The following is a 25,079-nucleotide window of genomic DNA, read 5'->3' as shown; positions in this document are numbered from 1 at the left end:
AGACATGTTAATTAAGGATTCTAATGAATGGGAAATATCCATACCAGGATATACACTGTATAGGAAGGATAGAATAGAGAGAAAGGGAGGTGGAGTAGCCATTTATGTTAAAGAAAGTCTAAAAACAACACTAATTCACAATACATGTAAAGATCTGGAGACACTCTGGATTTGCATGCAAAATTAAGATGGTTCTATCATTAGAATTGGGGTGATCTATAGGCCTCCAGGGCAATCTGAGGAATATGACAACAAGATGGTGGATGAAATTACCCAAATGGCAGTAAAGGGAAATATTGTGGTTATGGGTGATTTCAACATGTCTGATGTTGACCGGAATATCCCCAGCGCCCTTACATGCAAAAGTAAGAATATAGTAGAGGCCTTTACAGGAGCAGCTCTGGCACAGCTGGTTAAGACACCAACTACAGGGGAGAATATTCTAGATTTAGTTTTTACGAATGGGAATTGGGTTTCAGAGGTCAAGGTGGGAGAAAATTTAGGTTGCAGTGACCATCTATGTTTGTGGTTTGATGTAAAAACTGATTGTGAGCAATCCTATACTGCAACCAAAGTATTGGATGTCAGAAAAACAAATTTTAATGCAATGGGGGAATATTTAAATAATGAATTAAAGGGGAGGGATAAAATGGCAGGAACGAGCACCCAGTGGACTGTATTAAAAAAGACCATCTTAAAAGCCACAGGACTGTATGTAAGGCAAATAACTAAAGGTAAAAGGAAGAAGAAACCGCTATGGTTTAGCAATGATGTAAGAGGCTATAGTCAATGAAAAAAAGGCTGCCTATAGGAGGTATAAAGAGTCTGGAAGTATAGCTGATAGAGAGGTGTATAAAATGAGACAGAAGGAGGCGAAACAGATAATACATGCTGCTAAAGCCTCAAAAGAGGAAGAAATTGCCAAATCTTAAAGAACTCAGATCTGTCATTGCTACCCCCTTGACTGATTTGTTTAACCAATCCCTGTTAACAGGAGATGTTCCTGAGGATTGGAGAATGGCCAGTGTTGTGCCTATCCACAAGAAGGGCAGTAGAGAAGAAGCTGGTAACTACAGGCCAGTTAGCTTGACATCAGTTATAGTTAAAATGATGGAGACTCTACTCAAAAAGAGGATAAATCAGTACCTAAAAAACAATAACTTATTGGACCCAAATCAGTATGGCTTTACTGAAGGCAAATCATGTCAGACTAATCTCATTGATTTCTTTGACTATGTCACAAAGGTGTTGGATCAAGGTGGTGCCGTGGATATTGCCTATCTGGACTTCAGCAAAGCCTTTGATACAGTTCCACATAAAAAGCTGATAGATAAATTAGTGAAGATTGGACTTAATCCCTGGATAGTTCAGTGGATTTCAAGCTGGCTGAAGCATAGACATCAGAGAGTCATTGTTAATGGCAAGTATTCTGAGCAGAGACAGGTTACAAGTGGTGTGCCACAAGGGTCTGTTCTGGGTCCTATTCTTTTTAATATGTTTGTGAGTGACATAGGGGAAGGTTTGGTAGGGAAGGTTTGCCTATTTGCCGATGACTCTAAAGTGTGCAATAGGGTTGATATTCCTGGAGGGGTCTGCAATATGGTAAATGATTTAGCTTTACTAGATAAATGGTCAAAGCAATGGAAACTGCAGTTTAATGTTTCCAAATGTAAAATAATGCACTTGGAGAAAAGGAATCCTCAATCTGAGTATTGCATTGGCAGTTCTGTGTTAGCAAAAACTTCAGAAGAGAAGGATTTAGGGGTAGTGATTTCTGACAGTCTCAAAATGGGTGAGCAGTGTGGTCGGGCAGTAGGAAAAGCAAGTAGGATGCTTGGCTGCATAGCTAGAGGTATAACAAGCAGGAAGAGGGAGATTGTGATCCCCTTATATAGAGCGCTGGTGAGACCACATTTGGAATACTGTGTTCAGTTTTGGAGACCTCACTTACAAAAAGATATTGACAAAATTGAACGGGTCCAAAGACGGGCTACAAGAATGGTGGAAGGTCTTAAGCATAAAACGTATCAGGAAAGACTTGATGAACTCAATCTGTATAGTCTGGAGGACAGAAGGAAAAGGGGGGACATGATCGAAACATTTCAATATGTTAAAGGGTTAAATAAGATTCAGGAGGGAAGTGTTTTTAATAGGAAAGTGAACACAAGAACAAGGGGACACAATCTGAAGTTAGTTGGGGGAAAGATCAAAAGCAATGTGAGGAAATATTATTTCACTGAAAGAGTAGTAGATCCGTGGAACAAACTTCCAGCAGACGTGGTTGGTAAATCCACAGTAACTGAATTTAAACATGCCTGGGATAAACATATATCCATCCTAAGATAAAACACAGGAAATAGTATAAGGGCAGACTAGATGGACCATGAGGTCTTTTTCTTCCGTCAGTCTTCTATGTTTCTATATGTTCATTTGTCTGTTTTTCTTTTTTTCTTCCTTTGTCTTTGTATATTTTGTTTGTTTATTTTTTTCTTTTCTGTCTATTTTTATATGTAAAAACTCAATACAGATTTTTTTTTTAAAAAGAGAAATTTAAAAGACATTGGTGTACTAATAGTTATTTTTGATGTCTCTCCATTTCTCCCAAAAGCATAGCACCTTGAAAAAATCTCTGATGACTGTAGAACCCTTGGAAGACATCTCAGCAGCCCATAGAAGTCTTCGTCTCCAGATAGAAGAAATGAAAGGGACTTTTGCCTTCCTGGACTCCGAGAACAAGATGTTCCTCAAGGACAAGGAATGCATCAAAGAGCAGCAGAGGTCTCTCAGGGAAACAATGGGTTACCTGAAGTCCGCCATAGAACACTTGCAGAAAACTGTGGAGGACATCCGAGAAAGGTTGGACCAGGCCAACACGGTGATCCAGGAATTAGCACTGCAGAACAAGTCTTTTGTGAAAGCCAACGAAGAACTCCACCAGGAAATGCAGGAGGTCACCAGCCAGGTGGCCGTCTTCAAAGAGAACCAGCCCGCCCAAGAGAATGAACTCAAACAGATGCGGAACCTTCCTTCGGAGGTTCAAAACTACCTGCGTAACCTGGAGGACAAACTGGAGAGGATGGAGCACAACTACCACGTGGAGAGAATCCATTCCGGCCAACTGAAGGACAAAGTCACAAATCTTCAGACAGTCCAAGACGACTGGAAGAAGCGCATCAAAGACCTGCAGAAGCAACAGGACCTCTGCGTCCAACAGGCCTCCTCTGGACAGCTGGACCAGACACCAATAGGCATCTCGACGCATGAACAACTGGAGCTCAGGCTGGTGGGAGATGAGTCAAAGGAAAAAAAGGTTCGGGATTGGTTGTGGACAGCAGCCAAAATCCTGATGATGTTCCTGCTTGGCTGTGCTCTATTCCTTGGCCTTGTCTTTGCATACACATATTTTGTTAATCCATTTTTCATCTCAGAGACAATTCTGGTGCTGCTCAGTGACCAGAGCATTGACCGACTTGTGCATCGTTTCTCCCCTTATCTCGAGAGCAGAAATGAGGGCCTTTTACCATTTTGATAAGCAAAAGGAATCCTGGGTTGTATATTTGAAGAACCCTCGTATATGTATACCTACGTATAACTGTTAATCCATTTTTCATCTCAGAGACAATTCTGGTGCTGCTTAGTGACCAGAGCATTGACCGACTTGTGCATCGTTTCTCCCCTTATCTCGAGAGCAGAAATGAGGGCCTGTTATGTCTGGACAAAATTCAATAGCTAAAATTCACTGATTGGTTAAGGCACGGTTGTTATAAAAGAACCGCCAAAAATAAACGGTTGTTAGAATTGTTTTCCCGCCTAAACAAAATGTATAAATAGGGCAACGGGTTAGCCGTTGCCCTTGTTGGGAATTGTTCGTGTTTGAGTGAAGATCGTCTGTTAATAAACCCATTGCATTGAAGCCATCTCCGAGTACTGATTTTACAGTGGCGACGAGGAGGTCGAACTCCCGCAGACAAGACCATGAGCTCCCTAATGGCCCAAGCGCCGGCGTTCTACAACCCGGACTTAGAACCATGGACTTCCTATATGGCCAAATTTCGCATATTTCTACAGGCTAGTAATCTTCACGATGCCGATGACGATAGAAAGAGGGCAATATTTCTCAATTATTGCGGCCCCACAATTTACAGCCTAGCCTCCACACTAGTTGATCCTGAGACCGTGGAAAACGTCTCCTGGGCCACTCTCCAAGCAAAACTTGCCGCACATTTCCAACCGACGACGCCTATTCGAGTCTACCGCCACCAATTCGCTCTCATGAGACAAAACGACGGCGAATCCACAAATGATTTTACCACCCGTCTACGATCCGTCCTTGCCAAATGCAAATTCAAGGACCCCAAAGAGCAACTGGTAGACCGTCTGATTTTCGGCCTCCGAAACATCACTCTACAGAAAAAATACCTAGTGGATGAAGCCGCTACGCTCCAAGACGTCCTTAAGGTGGCAAAAGCGTCTGAAGTTTCCGAAACCTCAGTGGCAGAAATTAATCGTTCTACCCCCGCTGTGAACTACATTCCTGAGGAAAAAGAATGGTCAGCATGCTCCGATGACGGCAGACAACATGTCTCATGCCAAGATGAAGATTCCTGCCTTCAAATCCGAAAATCATCCGAGAAGGACGCTAGAGACCCGAGACGCCCCTCCAAATGCGCTGGATGCAACGGAAACCACCCCCGTTACCGCTGTCACTTCAAGGATGCGTACTGCTGCCGCTGCCAACGCCGGGGCCACATTGCAGAAGGATGCAGGATGCAGGATTACGTCACGTTGATTAACTCATAAAAATACCAATCACCAAGCCAGGGGGGAGGGATGTTATGTCTGGACAAAATTTAATAGCTAAAATTCACTGATTGGTTAAGGCGCGGTTGTTATAAAAGAACCGCCAAAAATAAACAGTTGTTAGAATTGTTTTCCCGCCTAAACAAAATGTATAAATAGGGCAACGGGTTAGCCGTTGCCCTTGTTGGGAATTGTTCGTGTTTGAGTGAAGATCATCTGTTAATAAACCCATTGCATTGAAGCCGTCTCCGAGTACTGATTTTACAGGGCCTTTTACCATTTTGATAAGCAAAAGGAATCCTGTGTTGTATATTTGAAGAACCCTCGTATATGTATACCTACGTATAACTGTTAATCCATTTTTCATCTCAGAGACAATTCTGGTGCTGCTCAGTGACCAGAGCATTGACCGATTTGTGCATCGTTTCTCCCCTTATCTCGAGAGCAGAAATGTGGGCCTTTTACTATTTTGATAAGCAAAAAGAATCCTGCGTTGTATATTTGAAGAACCCTCGTATATGTATACCTACGTATAACTGTTAATCCATTTTTCATCTCAGAGACAATTCTGGTGCTACTCAGTGACCAGAGCATTGACCGACTTGTGCATCGTTTCTCCTCTTATCTCGAGAGCAGAAATGAGGGTTAGGGTTAGGGTTAGGAATGGACAGCAACTCTGCCCCATGGAGATTAGAGGTGGGTGCACAGCACTGGGCCATTTTTAAGGGGCTGGAAGGGTGTCTGATATCCGTCAACACAACGAAGCCGCCCGAGGAGAGACGGGCAATCAGTGGGGTCCCTCCAGAACCCACTCCTGAACACCAGTTCCGCCCCTCTGTCTAGGCCCAAGGAGTCCAAGCCTTCTCAAGCACTCCCAGAATCCCCTGCTGTTGCCGGAAGTCCACAAGGAACAGCTGCCCTTTGGCACTGCACACCACAGCGGTAGCTTCATCCAGGAAATCCAGACTGGCGATTTGGTCAGGGCTGGCAGAGGCTGCAGGAGGAAAAGAAGAATTGAGTTGGAACTCAGGGGTAGGCAAAGCTGGCTCTTCTATGACAGGTGGACTTCAACTCCCAGAATTCCTGAGCTAGCATGACTGTGCTCAGGAATTCTGGGAGTTGAAGTCCACGAGTCATAGAAGAGCCAACTTTGCCTACCCCTGAGTTGGGTAATGGGAGAGAATTCTGGCACCGAGAAACAAGTTTCTCCACCCCCTGCCGCATGAATCCCAATGACCAGTTAAGTCCCACAGAGTCAGCCTTCTCCAGGTCCTGTCAACTTGACAATGTTGCCTGGCGGTACCTAGGGGAAGAGCCTTCTCGGTGGGGACCCGACCTTCTGTAATCAGCTACCCCCGGAGATTTGTACTGCCCCCACCTTCCTCACATTTCGTAAGAGTCTTAAGACTCATTTTCATGCCAGGCATGGCAGAATAGAATAGAATAGAATAGAATAGAATAGAATATTATTGGCCAAGTATGATTGAACACACAAGGAATTTGTCTTGGTGCATATGCTCTTATCTAGAAAAGTTCATAAGTAGAAGCGTTCGTAGGCAGAGGTACCACTGTATTTTGGAGAGAGTTTTCAAGCAAACTGCCTACCAGCCACCCAAGGACTTTTCTCTGATTCAATTTCCGTCTTTTGTAGATTGCATATTCTTTGCCCGTGGAGGATGCAGGACGGTTTGGCACAGCTGGTTGCAATTTTGGACCAGGAAGTATCTTCTATCTTTGTGGGGGAGATGACCCTCAGTAGCTTCATCATATCTAGGGTGGAGGAGAGGAAGAAATAAAAATTTCCACAAGACCTCATTTTACATTATAAGTAGTTCTCGGTTTAGGAACAGATTTGGAAAAAAAAATTATGTGTGTGTGTTTTCCAAGGAGTATGATGGCAAACATGTCAGAGATGTACAAACATCATCAAATGAGAAGGGGGGTTGGACTAGATGACCTACAAGATCCCTTCCAGCTCAATTAATCTGTAATTGTTGTATCCTGTAATGGCTACCTTGTATCTCTGTAAATAGTTTGTTCCTTACTAAAGCGCTGTCTGAGCGGGGAATCAGGAAGTCGCTCCTGATTGGCTCAGACGCGCCCTGCTCTTGCTTTGGCGGGAACCCGTGGACTCGTAGCGCGTTGTGGCAAGGCACGTTTTTCGTCCATAGAAGAGATCCAATCAGCCGTGATGAAGACCTTGCGAGAGGACCCCAAAGTCGCCTTCCAGGGCGCATACCGGTCATGGCAGAGTCGCTGGCAAAAATGTGTAGAAGCCCAAGGACAGTACTTTGAAGAATTTTAAGTGTTTGTGCAAATCTGTTCAATAAATTACTTTTTAAAAAATTGCATTACTTTTGGGACGCACCCTGTAGCATTGTTTATGTCAGTGTGTCTCATAGCTAGCTGGGGAATTCTGGGAATTGAAGTCCACTGCGTTTTTGAGTTTCGAACACTGGTTCGTGCAAACGGTTGTGAGGAATTTACATTATGGAAAAGGACACTAGAAGAGCAACTAATTAAATTGTGGGAACGAGAAAACTTTTCATCCTTGTCCCTGCAAACTCTTGAGTAGGGTCTGGCCTTCCCAATATTTCAGATTTGGAGGCTAAAAAAAATAAAAACTGAAAAAAATTATCAAAATCATCGGGGGGGGGGGGGGTTCTGAGCAAAATAAAGAAATAAGCATCATTTTTTTCAGTTCAATTTTCACAACATTATGTTCAGAAATATTCAAACTAGTTTCCCAGTGAAAAATGTTTTCAAAAAAGTTGGAACTGGCAGGCTAAAAATAATGTAAAGTGGCAACGCTTGCACACAGCCGAAATGTGGTTTGGGCTTTCTGAGTGAAATAAAAATATAAGCAGCAATTAGAAACCTTAGGGAATATTTTTCTGATGATCAGCAATATTCAATTTAGTAACTCAATGCCTAGGGTATTAAAATATTTCAGATTTGGAGCCTAAAAAAAATGTAAAGTGAAACTGATTGCACACAGCCGTGGGGGTGGGGGAGGCCCTATTTCTCAGCAAAATAAACAAATACGCACCAATGTTTTCAGTTCAATTTTTATAACATTATGTTCAGAAATGTTCAGACTAGTAATCCGTGCACCAAGTTTTAATGATATTTTGAATTTGGAGCCTGAAATATATATAAATTGAAAAAATTGCACATAGTGGGGGGCACTTTTATGGTCGAAATAAAAGGATAAACATCATTTTTTTCAGTTCAATTTTCATATCATTATGTTCAGAAATGTTCAAAAAAGAAATTCAATGCAAAACGTTTTCAAAGAGGTTGGAACTGGTAGGCTAAAAGAAATGTAAAATGAAAATGATTGTACACAGCCAGGTGGGGGGAGTCCTTATTTCTGAGCAAAAAAAAAAAAAAGGCATCATTTTTTCCCGTTCATTTCCATTTTTGTAATGATCAGGGATGTTCAAAATAGTGATCCCATGTAAAAAGGTAAAAATAAAGTTGGAACTGGCAGCCTAATCTAGATAAAAATGAACAAAATTGCACAAAAATGAGAGGGGGTGTTTATGAGCAAAATAAACAAATAAGCATTAATTGTTTTCATTTCAATTTTCATTTTATCGTGTGCAGAAATGTTCAGACTAGTTTCCCAGTGAAAAAAGTTTTCAAAAAGACCAAATTTAAGTACCTAAAATAAACCATTTTCGGTCTGGGTCATATTGACCCAGGAACAGCACAAGTGTGAGGTTTTTTGCCCAACAAAAACTAAGCCCGCCACCCCCCAAAAAAAATTCTCATAGAAAAAAACCCTAAAATGATGCAATGTCCTGAAATTTCAAGTTTCAGATATGCAGGGGAAATTTTTTACAGGGTCTCAAACTTCGTTTCAGGTCACACAGACCCGAACAGAACAGCAGTTTTAAAAGACAGGATGAGGTATAAGAAATTTGGTTGGAAAAAATCTGAAGAAATTTGAAAATTGGACTTGACTTAAAATAATAATAATAACAACAACATGGAAACTAAACAGGAAAGGCAGAGCTGGATGGTGGAACAGAGGATACCCTCTGGTGGTTGGAGGAATAATTAAAATTTAAATTTAAAGGCATCAGAAAGAGTAACTATCTTGGTAAATTAAGCTAATTTTGCCTACTTTTTTGGGGGGGGCGAGGGAGGATGTTCAAAATTAATTGGTAGGGATCCCAGAATACAAAGTTAGGGGTTTTTTTTCTTTTTTGTTTAGAAGCACAATAATTTTATAAAAATATGCGTGGAATAAATTCTCCTAAATAGCAAGAATATATGAATGATTGATTAAAAAATGTATAAGCATGTGTTTACAATACTGTAACATTTAAAGGTATATGGATTAATGTATGGATTGTTGGAAATAATAATAAAAATTGGCAAAAAGAAAAACATTCTATTCTATTCCTTATATTCTAAATTAACAGCTGCAGTGAAAAACTCTGGCAAGAAATGGAGTGAAATGGGTCAAAATCTCTCTCTCTATATATATATATATTTGATTTATATGCCAATGTTAAGTTGATATCTAACAACTCTCTCATTTAGCAATGGAAATTCTGAACTTAATTTTTATTTTATTTTTATTTATCTACTGTATTTGTTTTGTCTAGTACATAATGTAGGTATGTGGAGATATAATCATATTAATATACATGAATAAAAGATTAGAATAACATTAGAAATGATAGTATTCATATACATTTATTTTTTTATTATTTTATTATTTAGATTTGTATGCCGCCCCTCTCCGAAGACTCGGGGCGGCTCACAACAAGATAGAACAAATCATAAATAATCCAAATAACTTTAAAATTTTTACAAGATTTTAAAGAATCCCATATACTAACAGACACACACACAAACATACCATGCATAAATTGAACATGCCCGGGGAAGGTATTTCAATTCCCCCATGCCTGATGGCAGAGGTGGGTTTTAAGGAGTTTACGGAAGGCAGGGAGAGTAGGGGCAGTTCTAATCTCTGGGGGGAGTTGGTTCCAGAGAGTCGGTGCCGCCACAGAGAAGACTCTTCCCCTGGGGCCCGCCAACCGACATTGTTTAGTTGACGGGACCCGGAGAAGGCCCACTCTGTGGGACCTAATCGGTCGCTGGGATTCGTGCGGCAGGAGGCAGTCTCGGAGATATTCTGGTCCAGTGCCATGAAGGGCTTTAAAGGTCATAACCAACACTTTGAATTGTGACCGGAAATTGATCGGCAGCCAATGCAGACTGTGGAGTGATGGTGAAACATGGGCATACCTAGGTAAGCCCATGACTGCTCTCGCAGCTGCATTCTGCACGATCTGAAGTTTCCGAACACTTTTCAAAGGTAGCCCCATGTAGAGAGCATTACAGTAGTCGAACCTCAAGGTGATGAGGGCATGAGTGACTGTGAGCAATGAGTCCCGGTCCAGATAGGGCCGCAACTGGTGCACCAGGCAAACCTGGGCAAACGCCCCCCTCGCCACAGCTGAAAGATGGTTCTCTAATGTGAGCTGTGGATCGAGGAGGACGCCCAAGTTGCGGACCCTCTCTGAGGGTGTCAATAATTCCCCCCCCCCAGGGTAATGGACGGACAGATGGAATTGTCCTTGGGAGGCAAAACCGACAGCCACTCCGTCTTATCCGGGTTGAGTTTGATGCTAGTAAAACATAAAGAGGACGGAAGGCATGCTGGTGCACTTATGCATGCCTTAAATCAATTGTGCTCCTAAATCAAAGGCTATCTGTGTGTGCTTGTGTGTTGGTTTCCAAATATTTCCATGCTAGTTAACATCTTTAGCAAAGTTTAGGGAATGTCAGTGTCAGAAGAACGGACGCAGGAGAAGTGTTACCTTGCCTGGTAATGACACATAGAAACATAAAAACATAGAAGTCTGACGGCAGAAAAAGACCTCCTGGTCCATCTAGTCTGCCCTTATACTATTTTCTGTATTTTATCTTAGGATGGATATATGTTTATCCCAGGTATGTTTAAATTCAGTTACTGTGGATTTATCCACCACGTCTGCTGGAAGTTTGTTCCAAGGATCTACTACTCTTTCAGTAAAATAATATTTTCTCATGTTGCTTTCGATCTTTCCCCCAACTAACTTCAGATTGTGTCCCCTTGTTCTTGTGTTCACTTTCATATTAAAAACACTTCCCTTTAATATATTTAAATGTTTCGATCATGTCCCCCCTATTCCTTCTGTCCTCCAGACTATACAGATTGAGTTCAGTAAGTCTTTCCTGATACGTTTTATGCTTAAGACCTTCCACCATTCTTGTAGCCCATCTTTGGACCCGTTCAATTTTGCCAATATCTTTTTGTAGTTGAGGCCTACAGAACTAAACACAGTATTCCAAATGTGGTCTCACCAGCATTCTATATAGCGGGATCATAATCTCCCTCTTCCTGCTTGTTATACCTCTAGCTATGCAGCCAAGCATCCTACTTGCTTTCCCTACCGCTTGACTGCACTGTTCACCCATTTTGAGACTGTCAGAAATCACTACCCCTAAATCTTTTTCTTCTGAAGTTTTTGCTAACACAGAACTCCCAATACAATACTCAGATTGAGGATTCCTTTTTCCCAAGTGCATTATTTTACATTTGGAAACATTAAACTGCAGTTTCCATTGCTTTGACCATTTATCTAGTAAAGCTAAATCATTTACCATATTACAGACCCCTCCAGGAATATCAACCCTATTGCACACTTTAGAGTCATCGGCAAATAGGCAAACCTTCCCTACCAAACCTTCCCCTATGTCACTCACAAACATATTAAAAAGAATAGGACCCAGAACAGACCCTTGTGGCACACCGCTTGTAACCTGTCTCTGCTCAGAATACTCGCCGTTAACAATAACTCTCTGATGTCTACGCTTCAGCCAGCTGCAAATCCATTGAACTATCCAGGGATTAAGTCCAATCTTCACTAATTTATCTATTAGCTCTTTATGTGGAACCGTATCAAAGGCTTTGCTGAAGTCCAGGTAGGCAATATCCACGGCACCACCTTCATCCAACACCTTTGTGACATAGTCAAAGAAATCAATGAGATTAGTCTGACATGATTTGCCAGACATTCGGAAACCAACCCACAAGCTCAAAGAATGAACCTCCTTCATCCTTATCCAATACCCGAGCTACAAGTAGAAACTTGACTGTAAAAAATATGACTTTAGCAATCGAGTTGTTGAAGCGTGGAACTCATTACCCGACTCAGTAGTGTCAACCCCTAGCCCCCAACATTTCTCCCTTAGACTATCCACAATTGACCTCTCCAGGTTCCTAAGAGGTCAGTAAGGGACGTACATAAGTGCACTAGCCTGCCTTTCGTCCCCTGTCCAATTCTCTCTCCTTATCTCATATCTCATATACCTTTTCTTCCTTTCATATATCTTCTCCTCTACTTTCATATCTTTTCTTTATATATAATACTTCATGTATATCCTCTTCAATATGTATTGTGTATTGGTCAAAATAAATAAATAAATAAAATAAAAGACTACCTGGGTAGTAAAGATGCTATTCATAATGCTCATAACTCTATCACGCCATCTAGTGGTTGTCTGAAGTTTGGAAACCAGGTACATATGGCACCGTTTTTTCAAACGTACACATTTACAATCTACATTAATTGCACCTGTTTCTCCTCCTGCCCTATAAAGTCTACTGACTTAAAGACACTTTGCACTTTCAAATATTTATTTATTTATTTTGAAAAGACAACATAGGTCACGAACCGCTGCTTATAGATAACGAGGTGCGCGGCGGAACAAGAAACTGTTGGAAAATTAAGGGGGGGGGAGACAAAACTGGCGGATCTACTTCCGGCGCTCTAAGGAACTATTTCCCTCTGCCCTCTTTCATTGATCTCCAGAGAGAGCGGAAGTGTTTTTGTTTTGGTGCCGCTGGGTAGTGTGGGAAGGCCGGCGTCGTGGGTGCGCCAGCCAGCGGTGCCGGAGCCTGGAGGTGGGAGAGGCCCGGAGGGAGGCAGGCCGCCGCCGCTCCTGCTCGCCTGAAACGAGAACCGGAGAGCTAGGCCCGCAGAACTGTACGGTACGTCCTTCGCCTCGCGCCCTTCAGCGGCTTCCATCTCCGCGCTGCCCGCGATTGATGGGTATTGTAGTCCCAGGAGCGGGCTGAAAGTCAGCCTTGATCCGCCTTGGAGAGGTTGGAGGGGAGGATGGATAAAGCGAGGCGACCCGGCGTCGTTCAGCTTTCCTTCCCCCCCCCCCCCCCCCGCTGGATCCAGAAGGGAAGACAGATGGGGCTGCGTCAGGGAAAAATGCCCAGCAGTTCACTCGGAGCCCCCCTACCCCCCATTTCTTAAATGATGCTATATTTCAAGTTGTAAATGGGCTGCGAGGATCCTAATTCTGAGCAGGGGGGAGGTTTGTAGAGGCCTGGCGCCGGGCTGCGTGACCCCTGGGACTGGGCCGGTAATTGCCTCTTCAGGTCCAGCCTCCCTGGCATCAGCTGCCCGGGAATCCCTTGAGATTCTTGCTTTGCAAAGAAAACAAGTTAATTGTCAAGCTGCCTGTTATGGCCTTACATCAAACTTAAGTAGTTTATCTGTATTGTTATTGTTGTGTTGTTATTGTTGTGTTGTTGTTGTTGTTATTATTATTTATTTATTTATTTATTTAATTCGCTCAGTCCTTTTTGGAGTGAGCGGCATATAAATGCAAATAATAAAATAAATATTATTATTATACTGCTCAAAAAAAATAAAGGGAACACTCAAAGAACACATCCTGAATGAATGAAATATTCTCATTGAATACTTTGTTCTGTGCAAAGTTGAATGTGCACAACAGCATGTGAAATTGATTGTCAATCAGTGTTGCTTCCTATGTGGATAGCTTGATTTCACAGAAGTTTGATTTACTTGGAGTTATATTGTGTTGTTTAATTGTCCCCCCCCCCTTTTTTTTTAGCAGTGTATTATTTTCACAAAAACAGTAGTACACAGCAAATGGGATTTATAGGCTGGATTTCGTATCACAATTATCACAAATCAAACACTTTCCAAGGGTCTGGACTGTGATGTATTTTACTTAAGTATTTATTTATTTATGTATTTAATTGGATTTATCTGCCGCACAATTCCAATAGGACTTTTCATATGATGCATGCAGATCCAAGTATGGTGACCTTTTGCAACAGACAGTGCATTTTGTCAATGTTTATTGTTTTCAAATGCCGGCTGAGGTCTTTTGGCACAGCACTCAGTGTACTGATTACCACTGGGGCCACCTACTGGTTTATGCCAGAGTCATCGTTCGATTTTAAGATCCTGATATTGACTACGTTTACCTTGTTGTTTTTAATAAATTCAGCTATCAGCTGGTATGGTAACATCAATAATCCATACCAGGTGACAGCTGAATTGATGAAAAACAACAATAAAAACTTAGCCCATATCAGAATCATCCTCCTCCTCCACCACCACCTCCTTCTTCTCCTCCTCCTTCCCTTTCCCTATTCTCGCAATAGAAATATACAGGACCTGGCTGAAATTTATCAGGCTGGCCATATTCTTCGATAAATTGTATTTCTCGCAGTTGAGTGTGGCTGTCTCCAACCTAGCTTTTATGCTGGCATGAATTCTGGGATCTGAAATCTGATACATCTAATGCATCACATTTGGGAAGACGGCAGTGTTTTTCTACCTCTTCAGATCCCAGACCAATTTTTAAATTCAACCTGCACAAAAGCCCCTTTTAAAGTTTTTTTAAAAAACCTTATATCTACTCTTATAAATGTTCAGTTTACATGGACAGACCATGTATCTGAAAAAAAGGAACATGGGGACAAATTAGGGTTCTCATATATAGGGGTGATGTGTACTCTTCAAATAGATTTAGTTTATCTCAGGTGAATATAATGCCTTGGCTGCATAGACCTTTAATCTGAGTCAGAAAAACCCTGCTTACTTTCCTCTTTTCCTTCCTTTATAAATGAAGACACATTCTGTGATAGCTTAATGGAATTTAACAATAACTCAATAGAAATTCCTATTGTTCAGATCCCCAACTTAAATAATAACTTTTGTTGAGAAGAAAAGAAATGAAGGCAGGATTTGTACATCTTCAATCAAAATTATGGCTACTTTGGATTGACTTCTGGCATCTATAAATAATTATCTTGGTCTTTTCTTTGGTTTAGGAAGGGCTGAATTATGGGAGTAATTGAAAGTTTAGATTTGATTCAATTCTATTTTACTAATATATTATGAGATAGAATATTCTTTCCCCCCTCTTATTTAGTTCTGGAAATTTGCTTTGGAAGATTGGAAGAGCCTATGAAGGAGATATGGAATGCACAAAAAATAATTTAATCATTTTTCTGATGTTTAATTTTAGTAGCACAATCTTAAGATTAATTAAATTAACTCAAGATAATTTAGTGTCTTTTAATTTAATGTCATTTGTACCTTTAATTCATTTTGCTGAGGATGTATTTTGATGCACATATGAACCTAAAATTTAGTTTAATTTAGAACAAACTTTATCTTTCCCCCAATTTTTCTTGGAAATGCATATGTATTATTTTATAATCAGGTTCTGCTGAATTCACTTATTTGTAGATAAATATATATGTCATTGGGACTTAATATAATTTGACTATGCTTTTTTGTCCTTAAATAGCTTAAAGTTGTGGCATTTAATTTGCTTAAATTTTACTTTGTTTTATTATGTTTTGTTTTATGTGTTATAATTTTTGATGGGATGTTTGGATTGTAGGTTAAGTTGAATATTTCAAAAAGTTATTTAAAGTTTAGTCTAACGTCTAAAAATCTGCTATTTTTCTGTGTTTGATAAAAATTTTGCAAGCTTCTAATTCATCTATTTTACTTTTTCCTTAGATTTGGGTTCTTCTAAAAACACTGGATCTCGTCTTTCTTGCTTGTGATCAATCCTATAATCTGCAACCTGTCTGAAGACCATAGCTCTAGAAAAAATATTTCCTTTTCTCCTTATAAAAACTAACTCCTCCTATAGCTTTAAAAGTCATCTGGAGTCCTGTTTTATGTTCCTTGAGATTGTACATTTTTGCAAACTACACAGATATTGTAACAGTAGAAGAAATAGGACCTGTTACGTAACAATCAATATAATTTTTAGGAAACTATTAAAATGGACATTTATATTAGAAAAGGGACAATTTTTTACCATTACCTACAATATCGATAGGCCACTTACTTTTCTTGCTGGCTTTATTATTATTATTATTATAGTTATGGCAGCTGCAACAATAGTTCATGATACTTCTGAAGCTGTGGAGCTTTGTGCTTCATATGGCTTATATCTTAAACCCATCACAAAAATGACTATCAGTGTGGCACTTCCACAGTTAAAGCAGCCAGGGAAATCCATTTCCAACTGGGAGGTGATGGAAAGATTAAAAGGAATGGTGCATACTCATCAGTTCTCAACCTTACGAATTTCTAAAAGCACCATGGATTTCATCCGATTTGAAGGAGAAGTCGAAAATAAGAGTTTAGTTAAATCTTTCCTGGCATGTCTAGATGGCAAAACTATCAAACTTAGTGGCTTTTCTGATATTTTAAAAGTGCGTGCTGCAGAATATAAAATTGATTTCCCTACACGACATGACTGGGATTCTTTTTTCCGCGATGCAAAAGATATGAATGAATCTTTGCCAGGGGAAAGACCAGATACTATCCATTTGGAGGGCTTACCTTGCAAATGGTTTGCATTAAAAGACACTGGCTCCGAAAAACCAAGTGAAGAAGCTCTCATTAAAGTGTTCAGCAAATTTGGAGAAATACGTAATGTGGATATACCAATGTTGGATCCGTATAGGGAAGAAATGACTGGCAGAAACTTTCATACATTCAGTTTTGGAGGCCATCTGAATTTTGAAGCCTACGTTCAATACGAAGAATATGCAGGTTTCATCAAGGCTATGAATGCTTTGCGAGGGATGAAGTTGATGTACAAAGGTGAAGATGGCAAAGCAGTAGCTTGCAATATAAAGGTGATGTGCTGAACTCTTCTTCATTTTCAAAAAGAATTTCTCAACTTCAGGCAGATATTCTGCTAATTTCTTTTTAGAAATTATTTTTACTCCTTGAGGTGAAAAGAATAGAATGCTGCAACATATTTTAGCAAATCTTCAAAATTACTTCCTAGATTTGTGTATATTGGCTTTCTACAATTAACATAGCTGGTATTAGTTAATTGCAAGAGATAATAGAGGGCGTTTATAACTTTATAAATGGAAATGTTTCAAATTCAAATGATAATAAAGTATATATAACTAAAATATATTGTCACCAATTAAGTTCAGGAAATGCAAGTGAAGCAAAAAGTATATTTTTCTAAGGAAGATATTTTAAAATACTATTGATAAATATCCATATTGTAATGAACATAAATCCATTATGGCATTCCTTTGAATATTTGCTTTTTATATTCCCCCCCCCCATATGCACACTTTACAAGCAAAAGGGAAAAGCAATAACAGAATAAATGAGAAATGGGAAACAGTCTTCAGCTAGCAATCATAACTTATTTATTTAGCCTTCTCATGATTTGGCAAGAGAACTGTGCAAATGATATAATGTATTTGGAAGATCAGAGCATTTTTTTGGGGGGGGGCTCTTGGGTAGAGTTGAAATGTGTAGCTTATACATTGGAGAGGCTTATTTGGTCCTAAAAACTCCATGGCAAAACAAAAAACCCCACCCTAATTTTCTTTGAAAACCTCTAGAGGTTTTATGACATGAAGATGGTGCTTTAAGCTTTTGCACTTTAAGGTAATAATAATAATAATAATAATTTATTAGATTTTTATGCCGCCACTCTCCGAAGACTCAGAGCGGCTCACAACAGTAATAAACAATGTACAAATCCAATACAGTGATACCTCAAATTATGAATTTAATTCATTCCGTGACCAGGTTCGTAAGATGAAAAGTTCGTAAGTTGGGAAACCCCACCTCCCGACCTCCATTGTCAGCCGAAGCGCAGGGATTCCCCTGAGGCTCCCCTCGCTGGGATTCAAAGCAGCGCCGGCAAAAATGAAGGCCGCAGAGTGTTGACAAGACTTATTTTGTCATCTGAAACTTTCCCAAAGTTGCAGAAAAGACAAAATGTCACATCTCCTATTTCGAGGTTATGTGTTTGAGATAGTTGTAGGAATACTATCCTTCTACACCCTGGCTCTTGGGTGATTCATGAGTTATGTATGCTGTAGGGAAATAGGCAAAAATAATTTTGTGAAGGCTTGCCTCTAGATGAGATCAACAGCACATAAATCTAATGAATTGAAATTCTACATAAATAGGCATTTCTTATAGAATAGCTCAATGGAGCCTGTTTGCCAAATGTGCATTTGCCAATAGTTTAAAATTTATATAAGAAACTCAGATGTGGTAGTGGTCGCACTTGCTTTAGAGATTACCCTTTCTGTGTTTAGATTGCAGACATTTGCAGTTCTACAAAAGTTACAGATTGTTTTCATTTAATGTTAATTGGGGATGGAAACTCCATTATTGACTGATATAAACAGTTAAAAAAACATGTGACCATGACACTTAGTGACAGCAGTTCTGGCAGTCCTCACCATATAGTTAAGAGGGCACATGACCACAACTTACAACTTACTGCCAGCTTCCGCCTTTATTTTTCTTGTTGGAAGCTGATAGAAAGGTTGCAAATAGTGACCATAAAATGTTGCAATGCTCATAAATATGAAAGTCAGTCATAATTAATGGACAATGATTTAGCACCACCGAAATTTCGAGCACTTGCTGAACAAGTCATTAAATTGATCCCACTAAATTCAACAGAATTTAGAATTTAGTTTGCAGACTTAAGATGTTAACAGGCGCACATGACAGAGCCTTTTCTACAGTGGCCTCATTCTCAGGTGCATAGCTGTGCTGAAATGGATTGTAAAAAGCTGTATATTTCAATCCATTATTAAATTTCTGGGTGATGCTCTGTATAATTTAATATTTTAATTAAATTGTTTTTTATTAATTTTAATTGGAATTATAATTGAGGCTGGTTTATTTGATCTACATATAATATATTCCTATTTAAAATCCCTATTTTATATGATTTACTTTAGAAATAGTTCAAAATATTTTAAAATATTAGGTGAAAAAATTATATGGCAATTTTGAACACCATTAAAATAGTTGAAGGCTCATGGAGCAATTAAAAAAAAGAATAAAAAGTGCTCTAAGAAAATCAAGATTTTTCTCTTTCCCCCAGTAAATAAATAAAGTAGGTAAAAAAAATCTTTGTTAATTTAACTGGTTATAAATATGATTGAATAGTCGCACTGCAAAAGAAGTATTTTCATAGTATTGTTTAATTTTCTGTCCTGCTTTGAGTGAGTTCAGAGAAGTACTGTTTTAATTCAGATTCAGAAAGACTCTTTACTTATCTAAGGTTTTAACTTTAATAAAAATGTTTTTCCCTATGACTGTAAAAGGTTTCATTTGATTCCACAAAACACCTGAGTGATGCATCAATTAAGAAACGTCAGCTTGAAAGACAGAAACTCCAAGAGCTTGAAAAACAAAGAGAAGAGCAAAAACGTAAAGAAAAGGAAGCAGAGGAAAGACAAAAAGAGGAAGAAAGGTAGATATCACTCGGGAATATTACAAATATGAGATTATAAACTTTGTCAAATCTGGGAAAATGCATTTATATGTATATTGGGAATGGTGTCTGTGTTTGTAAACTATAAAGATATTTCAAACTAATTTAGATTTCATGAGATTTATAGGAAAGTATATTTCCTGGTATTATAATTTGGCCAATTACAGATCTAACTTACTATGTTTGAAAAATTCAATGCATCCATCAGTTATCAGCATAATATACTATTAGCTTTTGCACATTAAAATAAATAAATCTATCTCAGCAAATAAATGTATCTCAGTGTACCATATATTTATTATAAATATAAATAAACTTGAGAAGTTAAATCTAGATTGATTTCTATCATTCATATGCATGTATTTAAGGTATTATAAAGTTCTCTGAGATCTACTGTTGAACATATTCAGAATATAGAAACTTCCAATCTTTTGTAAAGCTAGTTTTGAGAATAGTTCCACTGGATTTCCATCTTGTGAGTGGTATGAAAATTGTTCATATTCAGAAATGCAAATTTTTGATGTTATTTGCAGAAATGGTATGATTCATTGTTTCTTGTCATATTTTCTTTAGTAGCAAAATGAGAAGTCTGTATGCCGCTTTAGATATAAAGCAATTTGCTTTTATAATGAATTTTACATCATCAAGGCAAATTACTTTATTATGTATTTGGTTTGATATAATACGCACAGAAAGATGTAAACTTGGGATAATTCAATTAAGGTTAGTAAAATAATTTTACATTGCTTTAACCTTCAAATGAATATGTTTGAATTTCAAATACAGTGTTCCTTCGCTTTTCGCGGGGGATGCATTACGAGACCGCCCGCGAAAGTTGAATTTCTGCGAAGTAGAGATGCGGAAGTAAATACACTATTTTTGGCTATGAACAGTATCACAAGCCTTCCCTTAACACTTTAAACCCCTAAATTGCAATTTTCCGTTCACTTAGCAACCATTCAGATTATTACTCGCCATGTTTCTTTATTAAAGTTTATTAAAATAAATATTTATTAAAGGCAGATGAAAGTTTGGCGATGACATATGATGTCATCGGGTGGGAAAAACCCTGGTATAGGGAAAAAACCCGCAAAGTATTTTTTAATTAATATTTTTGAAAAAACGTGGTATAGACTTTCCGTGAAGTTCAAACCCGCGAAAATCGAGGGAACACTGTATAAGTAAACTTAAACAGCTGAAATTGTAATATCATATGCCTCTCTAGGAAACAGAAAGAACTTGAAGAGTTAGAAAGGGAGAAAAAAAGAGAAGAAAAATTGAGGAAGAGGGAGCAGAAACAAAAAGATCGTGAAATACGTCGAAACAAGAAAAGACTTGAAAAACTTCAAGCCGAAGAGCAAAAAAAATTGCAAGAAAAAATAAAACTGGAAGAGAGAAAGCTTCTTTTAGCTCAAAGAAATCTTCAGTCCATTCGACTAATTGCTGAACTACTGAGCAGAGCCAAGGTAGCTCTTTTTTATGTTTTCCATAGAAAAATATTCTGTGGCTCAAGAAAAGAATATTTGTCGTGGCATATGGTAAATACATACTTAAAATTTAACTAAAGATATTTATCAGCAACTTGTGGTTTCCTGTTTTTCCCCCGAGTTGTTGTATAAGTCATTATGTACTGATTTTTATGTCAGCACTAGGTTAACTCTCCTGTCTCCTTTTTCCTGTGTCTTGTTTGGAGGATTAATATGTCAATTGTGTTATCCTATATTACAAAATCAATCCAATTAAAAGTGGTGGAGCAAAAGAGACAAACATCGGGATTGGATATAAAGGTCCTCCCTCTTCCAGAATTTCCATTGTTTCAGTTTCCTCAACTGTGGTCTACAAAACTACTTCTTTTAGTACAGTACACAGGGGTTCAACCCATATTATAATTGTGTCATTATATTAAGGACTTTTGCGTTCAGAAGACCCTTGAGGGCTTTGGTTTAATTTGTCAGCTTCATTGTATCAGATTAAAATATGAATACTATAATAGTATTACATGAAGTATTGAAATTCTAGCAATGCCTTCTACCAATTCTGTCGGAGAGAATAAATCCACCAAGGTAACTTGTTGATTTCCCTGGGTTGGAGATTTCTTCATGTAAAAGTAGGGAGTAAATAAACTTTTAATCTGATGTCTGAAGTTGATTCATATTAATTCCTAGATACTGCTTTAGGTTGATCTCTGAAGCAATTGAGTTGTATTTAAACTTTACACTTAAAAAAAACTTTTTAAAGATTTATTAAATAAATATGCTTTTCTCTTATTACATTCTTTTTTTTTTAACTGATGCAAAGTTGATTTCATTATGAAATGTATATATTTCTTTTTCTTCAATATTGGTAGGCACTAAAGCTTTTGGAACAGGAACATAGTGAGGAAAAAATCCGTCTTCAGCAACTGGAAGAGAGGAGAAAAATTCAAGAGGCAGAACTCCGACGAGTAGAGGAAGAAAAAGAAAGAGCTCTTGGACTGCAGAGGAAAGAAAGGGAATTGCGAGAGAAATTGCTGAACAACCTTATGAGCAAGAAAATGGAAATAATTCCTGTGAAAAAGTACGATCCTAATACAGTGCAGTCTCCCACTTGGAAAAGCCTTGTGAGTGTTCCTCATTGTATCACATCTACCTCAGTGCAATCTGTCTTGTCCCAACCAGTCCACACTTGTCAAAGCAGCACAGCAGCTAATGAAAGTTATCCTCATCCAAAATACTTAAATGGGAGCTTCCACGAGGAAGGTCTTCAAGACACTATGATCAATATTTGCAACAAAGATAAGGTTTCTGACAAAAGCAGTTTGGATGTCCTTTCCAGTGTACCTGCAACTCAAGCAAATCAGCAACACAATAGCACATTGGATCATGAGAAGATCCCTTATAAGAACTCCCTCTCAGAACAAAGCAAATGTAACAGAGAGCCAAGCAAGGGGAGAAGTCATCCGTACAGAGAGAGAGACATTTGTAATCACCAGAGCAAAAATAAAAATGAAAAAAGTAGACATAGAAGAGACGTAAGTAGCGAGGATGAGAAATGCAGAAAAGAAAGACATCCTTATAAAAAACACTCGAGAAAGAGTAGCAGTCCTCACCAGAGGAGCCCGGATTTGGAATATACCCGACAGAGACAGACATTTAGTAGCGACAGAGATCAGGATAAAAGAGGCCGCAGCCATAGCCACAAGAGCACTGGGAAGAAACAGAAACATCGAAAGAGATCTTTGAGCAACCAAAGAAGCACTTAGAGTAGGTATAATAGAAGAGTTAACTTTTTAAAGGGCTATTTTGGAAAAAGAACTGCAGAGATCTCTGCTTTGTCTGTCTCACAGAGAGAAAAAGGAGCCTGAATTTTTTACTTGAATTATTTGCAGAATTTAAAAATTCATAACGACTCTTTTCAAAACATAACTTTTTGTGACTTAATTGTCAATGGTTTCTTGGCTGTCGATTTTGACTGTTCTTGCTCACATCAAAACGGTGATAGCCAGATTAGTTTCACTTATTTCCAGTATCCAGTTGGATTCATTTTAGTTGGTAATGACTGTAATCATAGCAGCTTCTGTTTAGAAATGGGCATGTATATGTTTCTAATAAAAAATCTGAACTTGATAAGTTACTACATACTTGATTTGTTAGAACTTGGTAATTCCATGCAGGACTTTTTTGCTATCTCGACTGGTGCTAGATGCAACCATATTTTTATATAGTGCTGTGATGCCTTCTTTGCTATTTTTGCAAACTGCATTATTTCCTTGAATGGTCAGGGTGTTTATTCCTTTACAGGTTTTGAAGCTCTGTTCCATTTCAAAGCAGATATTCAGGATTTGGGTGGGAAGGAGACTTCCAAGAAAGTAGATTACAAAGTTTCTGATGTATCAATATTTGACACACACTCCCAATGCAGTTTTGAGGCATCTATATTTGAAAGAAGGGCTTTTCAGCTAAGTAATATATATATGTGTGTGTAATGTTCAGGTTCAAAGTTATATTTTCTCCCTTTATAACATCTTTGCTTCGAGAAATGAAGCTCAGGAATTACCCCAAAATATTTTCATAGTGCAAACCAGCTTTCTTACCATTTAATGGTAAAACTGCAAAAAGCCATTGCCAATGAATACAAACTGCTTTGTGTCTGGAAGTAATAAAGATCTATACATACTCCATTAAATCTGACTATATTTGAAGTAGTATTGACATCTCCGTAATGCTTAACAGAAATTGGAAATTTGTGGTATTTGTACTTCTTTATTTGTAAAATAAGTTGCACAGTCTGGTATTGGGGACTGCATTTAGTTATGAAAATGGTTTTGGCTGAATCTTAGAAATGATGTCATTGGATGGGGAGGTCAGATGTTAATTCTGCAGGAATTAAGTGGCCTGCTGAAAATCAGCCATTTGGCAGCACATTCTAAGAACTCAGAACTGAAAACTCCTATTAAAATCAGAGGTTTCTATTTAAAGAACACATCAATGAATATGAAGAGGAAAGGCAAGGGCAATGGCATCATGTCACAAAGACCCCCCAAAATATGAGAAAATATCTCCTGCCTTCATTAGAATTGAGCAATCGATATCATATCCTCCCCCAGGAAGTAAGCTCACAGACATCTGAAGAAAGGACTTCATCACGTTTACCAGTGACAAGAAATAAAGTGTCTGAGACTTCCAAAGAAAAAAATGGATCTGATCAATAAAGGTTCTGAAGGCTAAAATTGTGTGACGAACAGTTGAGGGAACTAGGTATGTCTATTGAAGAAAAGGTTTAGGGTTTATTTATTTATTTATTCAATTTTTATGCCGCCCTTCTACCTAGACTCAGGGCGGCTTACAACATGTTAGCAATAGCACTTTTTAACAGAGTCAGCATATTGCCCCCACAATCCGGGTCCTCATTTTACCCACCTCGGAAGGATGGAAGGCTGAGTCAACCTTGAGCCGGTGATGAGATTTGAACCGCTGACCTACAGATCTACAGTCAGCTTCAGTGGCCTACAGTACTGCACTCTACCTGCTGCACCACCCTGGCTCTACATCGATTGTTGTTAGCATATAGCAGTGTTAATTAACTGGGAGACTACATTGCAGTTGCAGAGTAATAGTTTGACTGCTAAGGTACCAGCTTTTGTAGAAAATGCTTGTGTGCTTCCCATGGTGCGTCATAAGAGGGTGAGCTGACTTCGTACCAGAAAGAAAAGAGTGGCTCTTCCTGCATTGTCACTCAGGCCTTCTTCCTCAAGAGCCATCTTGCAAATGAGCGTTGCACCTGGGAAGATTCAGATGGCAGGATTCTGACTGCCTGCACAGAGCACCAGCTCATGATCCCACCAAAGAGGTACCTATCTCATCTAATTGCATAGAACATAGAGGGTGTCCGGCAAACCTGGAAAACAGAGAAATCGGAGTTATCAGGGAATTCATGAAAAAAATAAACTTAAAATGTTTAACATTTGGAAAAATGGTTTTTAAAAATGGATTGCGCTGCCTGGCAGAGTCAAGCAAAAATGAGCATAACTGGCAACAATTTGCTTCCTCAGCTACTGATATTTCTCCATGACTTAGCCGTTTGGTATGACGTCATCTACGGCCGTGCCTTAACTAGATTGCAAGTTACAGGGAAATGTCAGGGAAATATCAGGT

The 25,079-nt window shown here is 38.8% G+C and overlaps 2 protein-coding genes across 2 annotated transcripts; both read left to right on the top strand.

The window, feature by feature from the left end:
* Nucleotides 1-256: 256 nt before the first annotated feature.
* On the top strand, nt 257-3,529 carry LOC139167152 (transmembrane protein 191C-like). Its single transcript, XM_070751575.1, has 2 exons — nt 257-412; nt 2,609-3,529. The coding sequence occupies exons 1-2, from the start codon at nt 257-259 to the stop codon at nt 3,527-3,529; spliced, it is 1,077 nt and encodes a 358-aa protein (XP_070607676.1).
* Nucleotides 3,530-12,602: 9,073 nt separating this feature from the next.
* On the top strand, nt 12,603-23,610 carry AKAP17A (A-kinase anchoring protein 17A). Its single transcript, XM_070750886.1, has 5 exons — nt 12,603-12,859; nt 15,672-16,807; nt 19,277-19,425; nt 20,672-20,912; nt 21,794-23,610. Exons 2-5 carry the CDS (start codon nt 15,836-15,838, stop codon nt 22,685-22,687), a joined length of 2,256 nt encoding a protein of 751 aa, XP_070606987.1. The 5' UTR covers nt 12,603-12,859; nt 15,672-15,835; the 3' UTR covers nt 22,688-23,610.
* The last annotated feature ends 1,469 nt before the right edge of the window (nt 23,611-25,079 follow it).

This window comes from Erythrolamprus reginae, chromosome 4, assembly GCF_031021105.1.
Source record: "Erythrolamprus reginae isolate rEryReg1 chromosome 4, rEryReg1.hap1, whole genome shotgun sequence".
Taxonomy (NCBI): domain Eukaryota; kingdom Metazoa; phylum Chordata; class Lepidosauria; order Squamata; family Dipsadidae; genus Erythrolamprus; species Erythrolamprus reginae.
The sequence above is the reverse complement of the archived record's forward strand: the minus strand, read 5'-3'. Positions and strand labels throughout refer to the sequence as shown.

Bases quoted from the DNA above. Each gene is read 5' to 3' on its own strand.
- AKAP17A (XM_070750886.1), top strand. From the start codon at position 15,836: ATGTTCCTTGAGATTGTACATTTTTGCAAACTACACAGATATTGTAAC. The intron at 16,808-19,276 runs GTGATGTGCTGA...TGACTGTAAAAG, and splicing joins CAGTAGCTTGCAATATAAAG to GTTTCATTTGATTCCACAAA. The intron at 20,913-21,793 runs GTAGCTCTTTTT...CAATATTGGTAG, and splicing joins AACTACTGAGCAGAGCCAAG to GCACTAAAGCTTTTGGAACA.
- LOC139167152 (XM_070751575.1), top strand. From the start codon at position 257: ATGGTGGATGAAATTACCCAAATGGCAGTAAAGGGAAATATTGTGGTT. The intron at 413-2,608 runs GTTAAGACACCA...TTCTCCCAAAAG, and splicing joins GAGCAGCTCTGGCACAGCTG to CATAGCACCTTGAAAAAATC.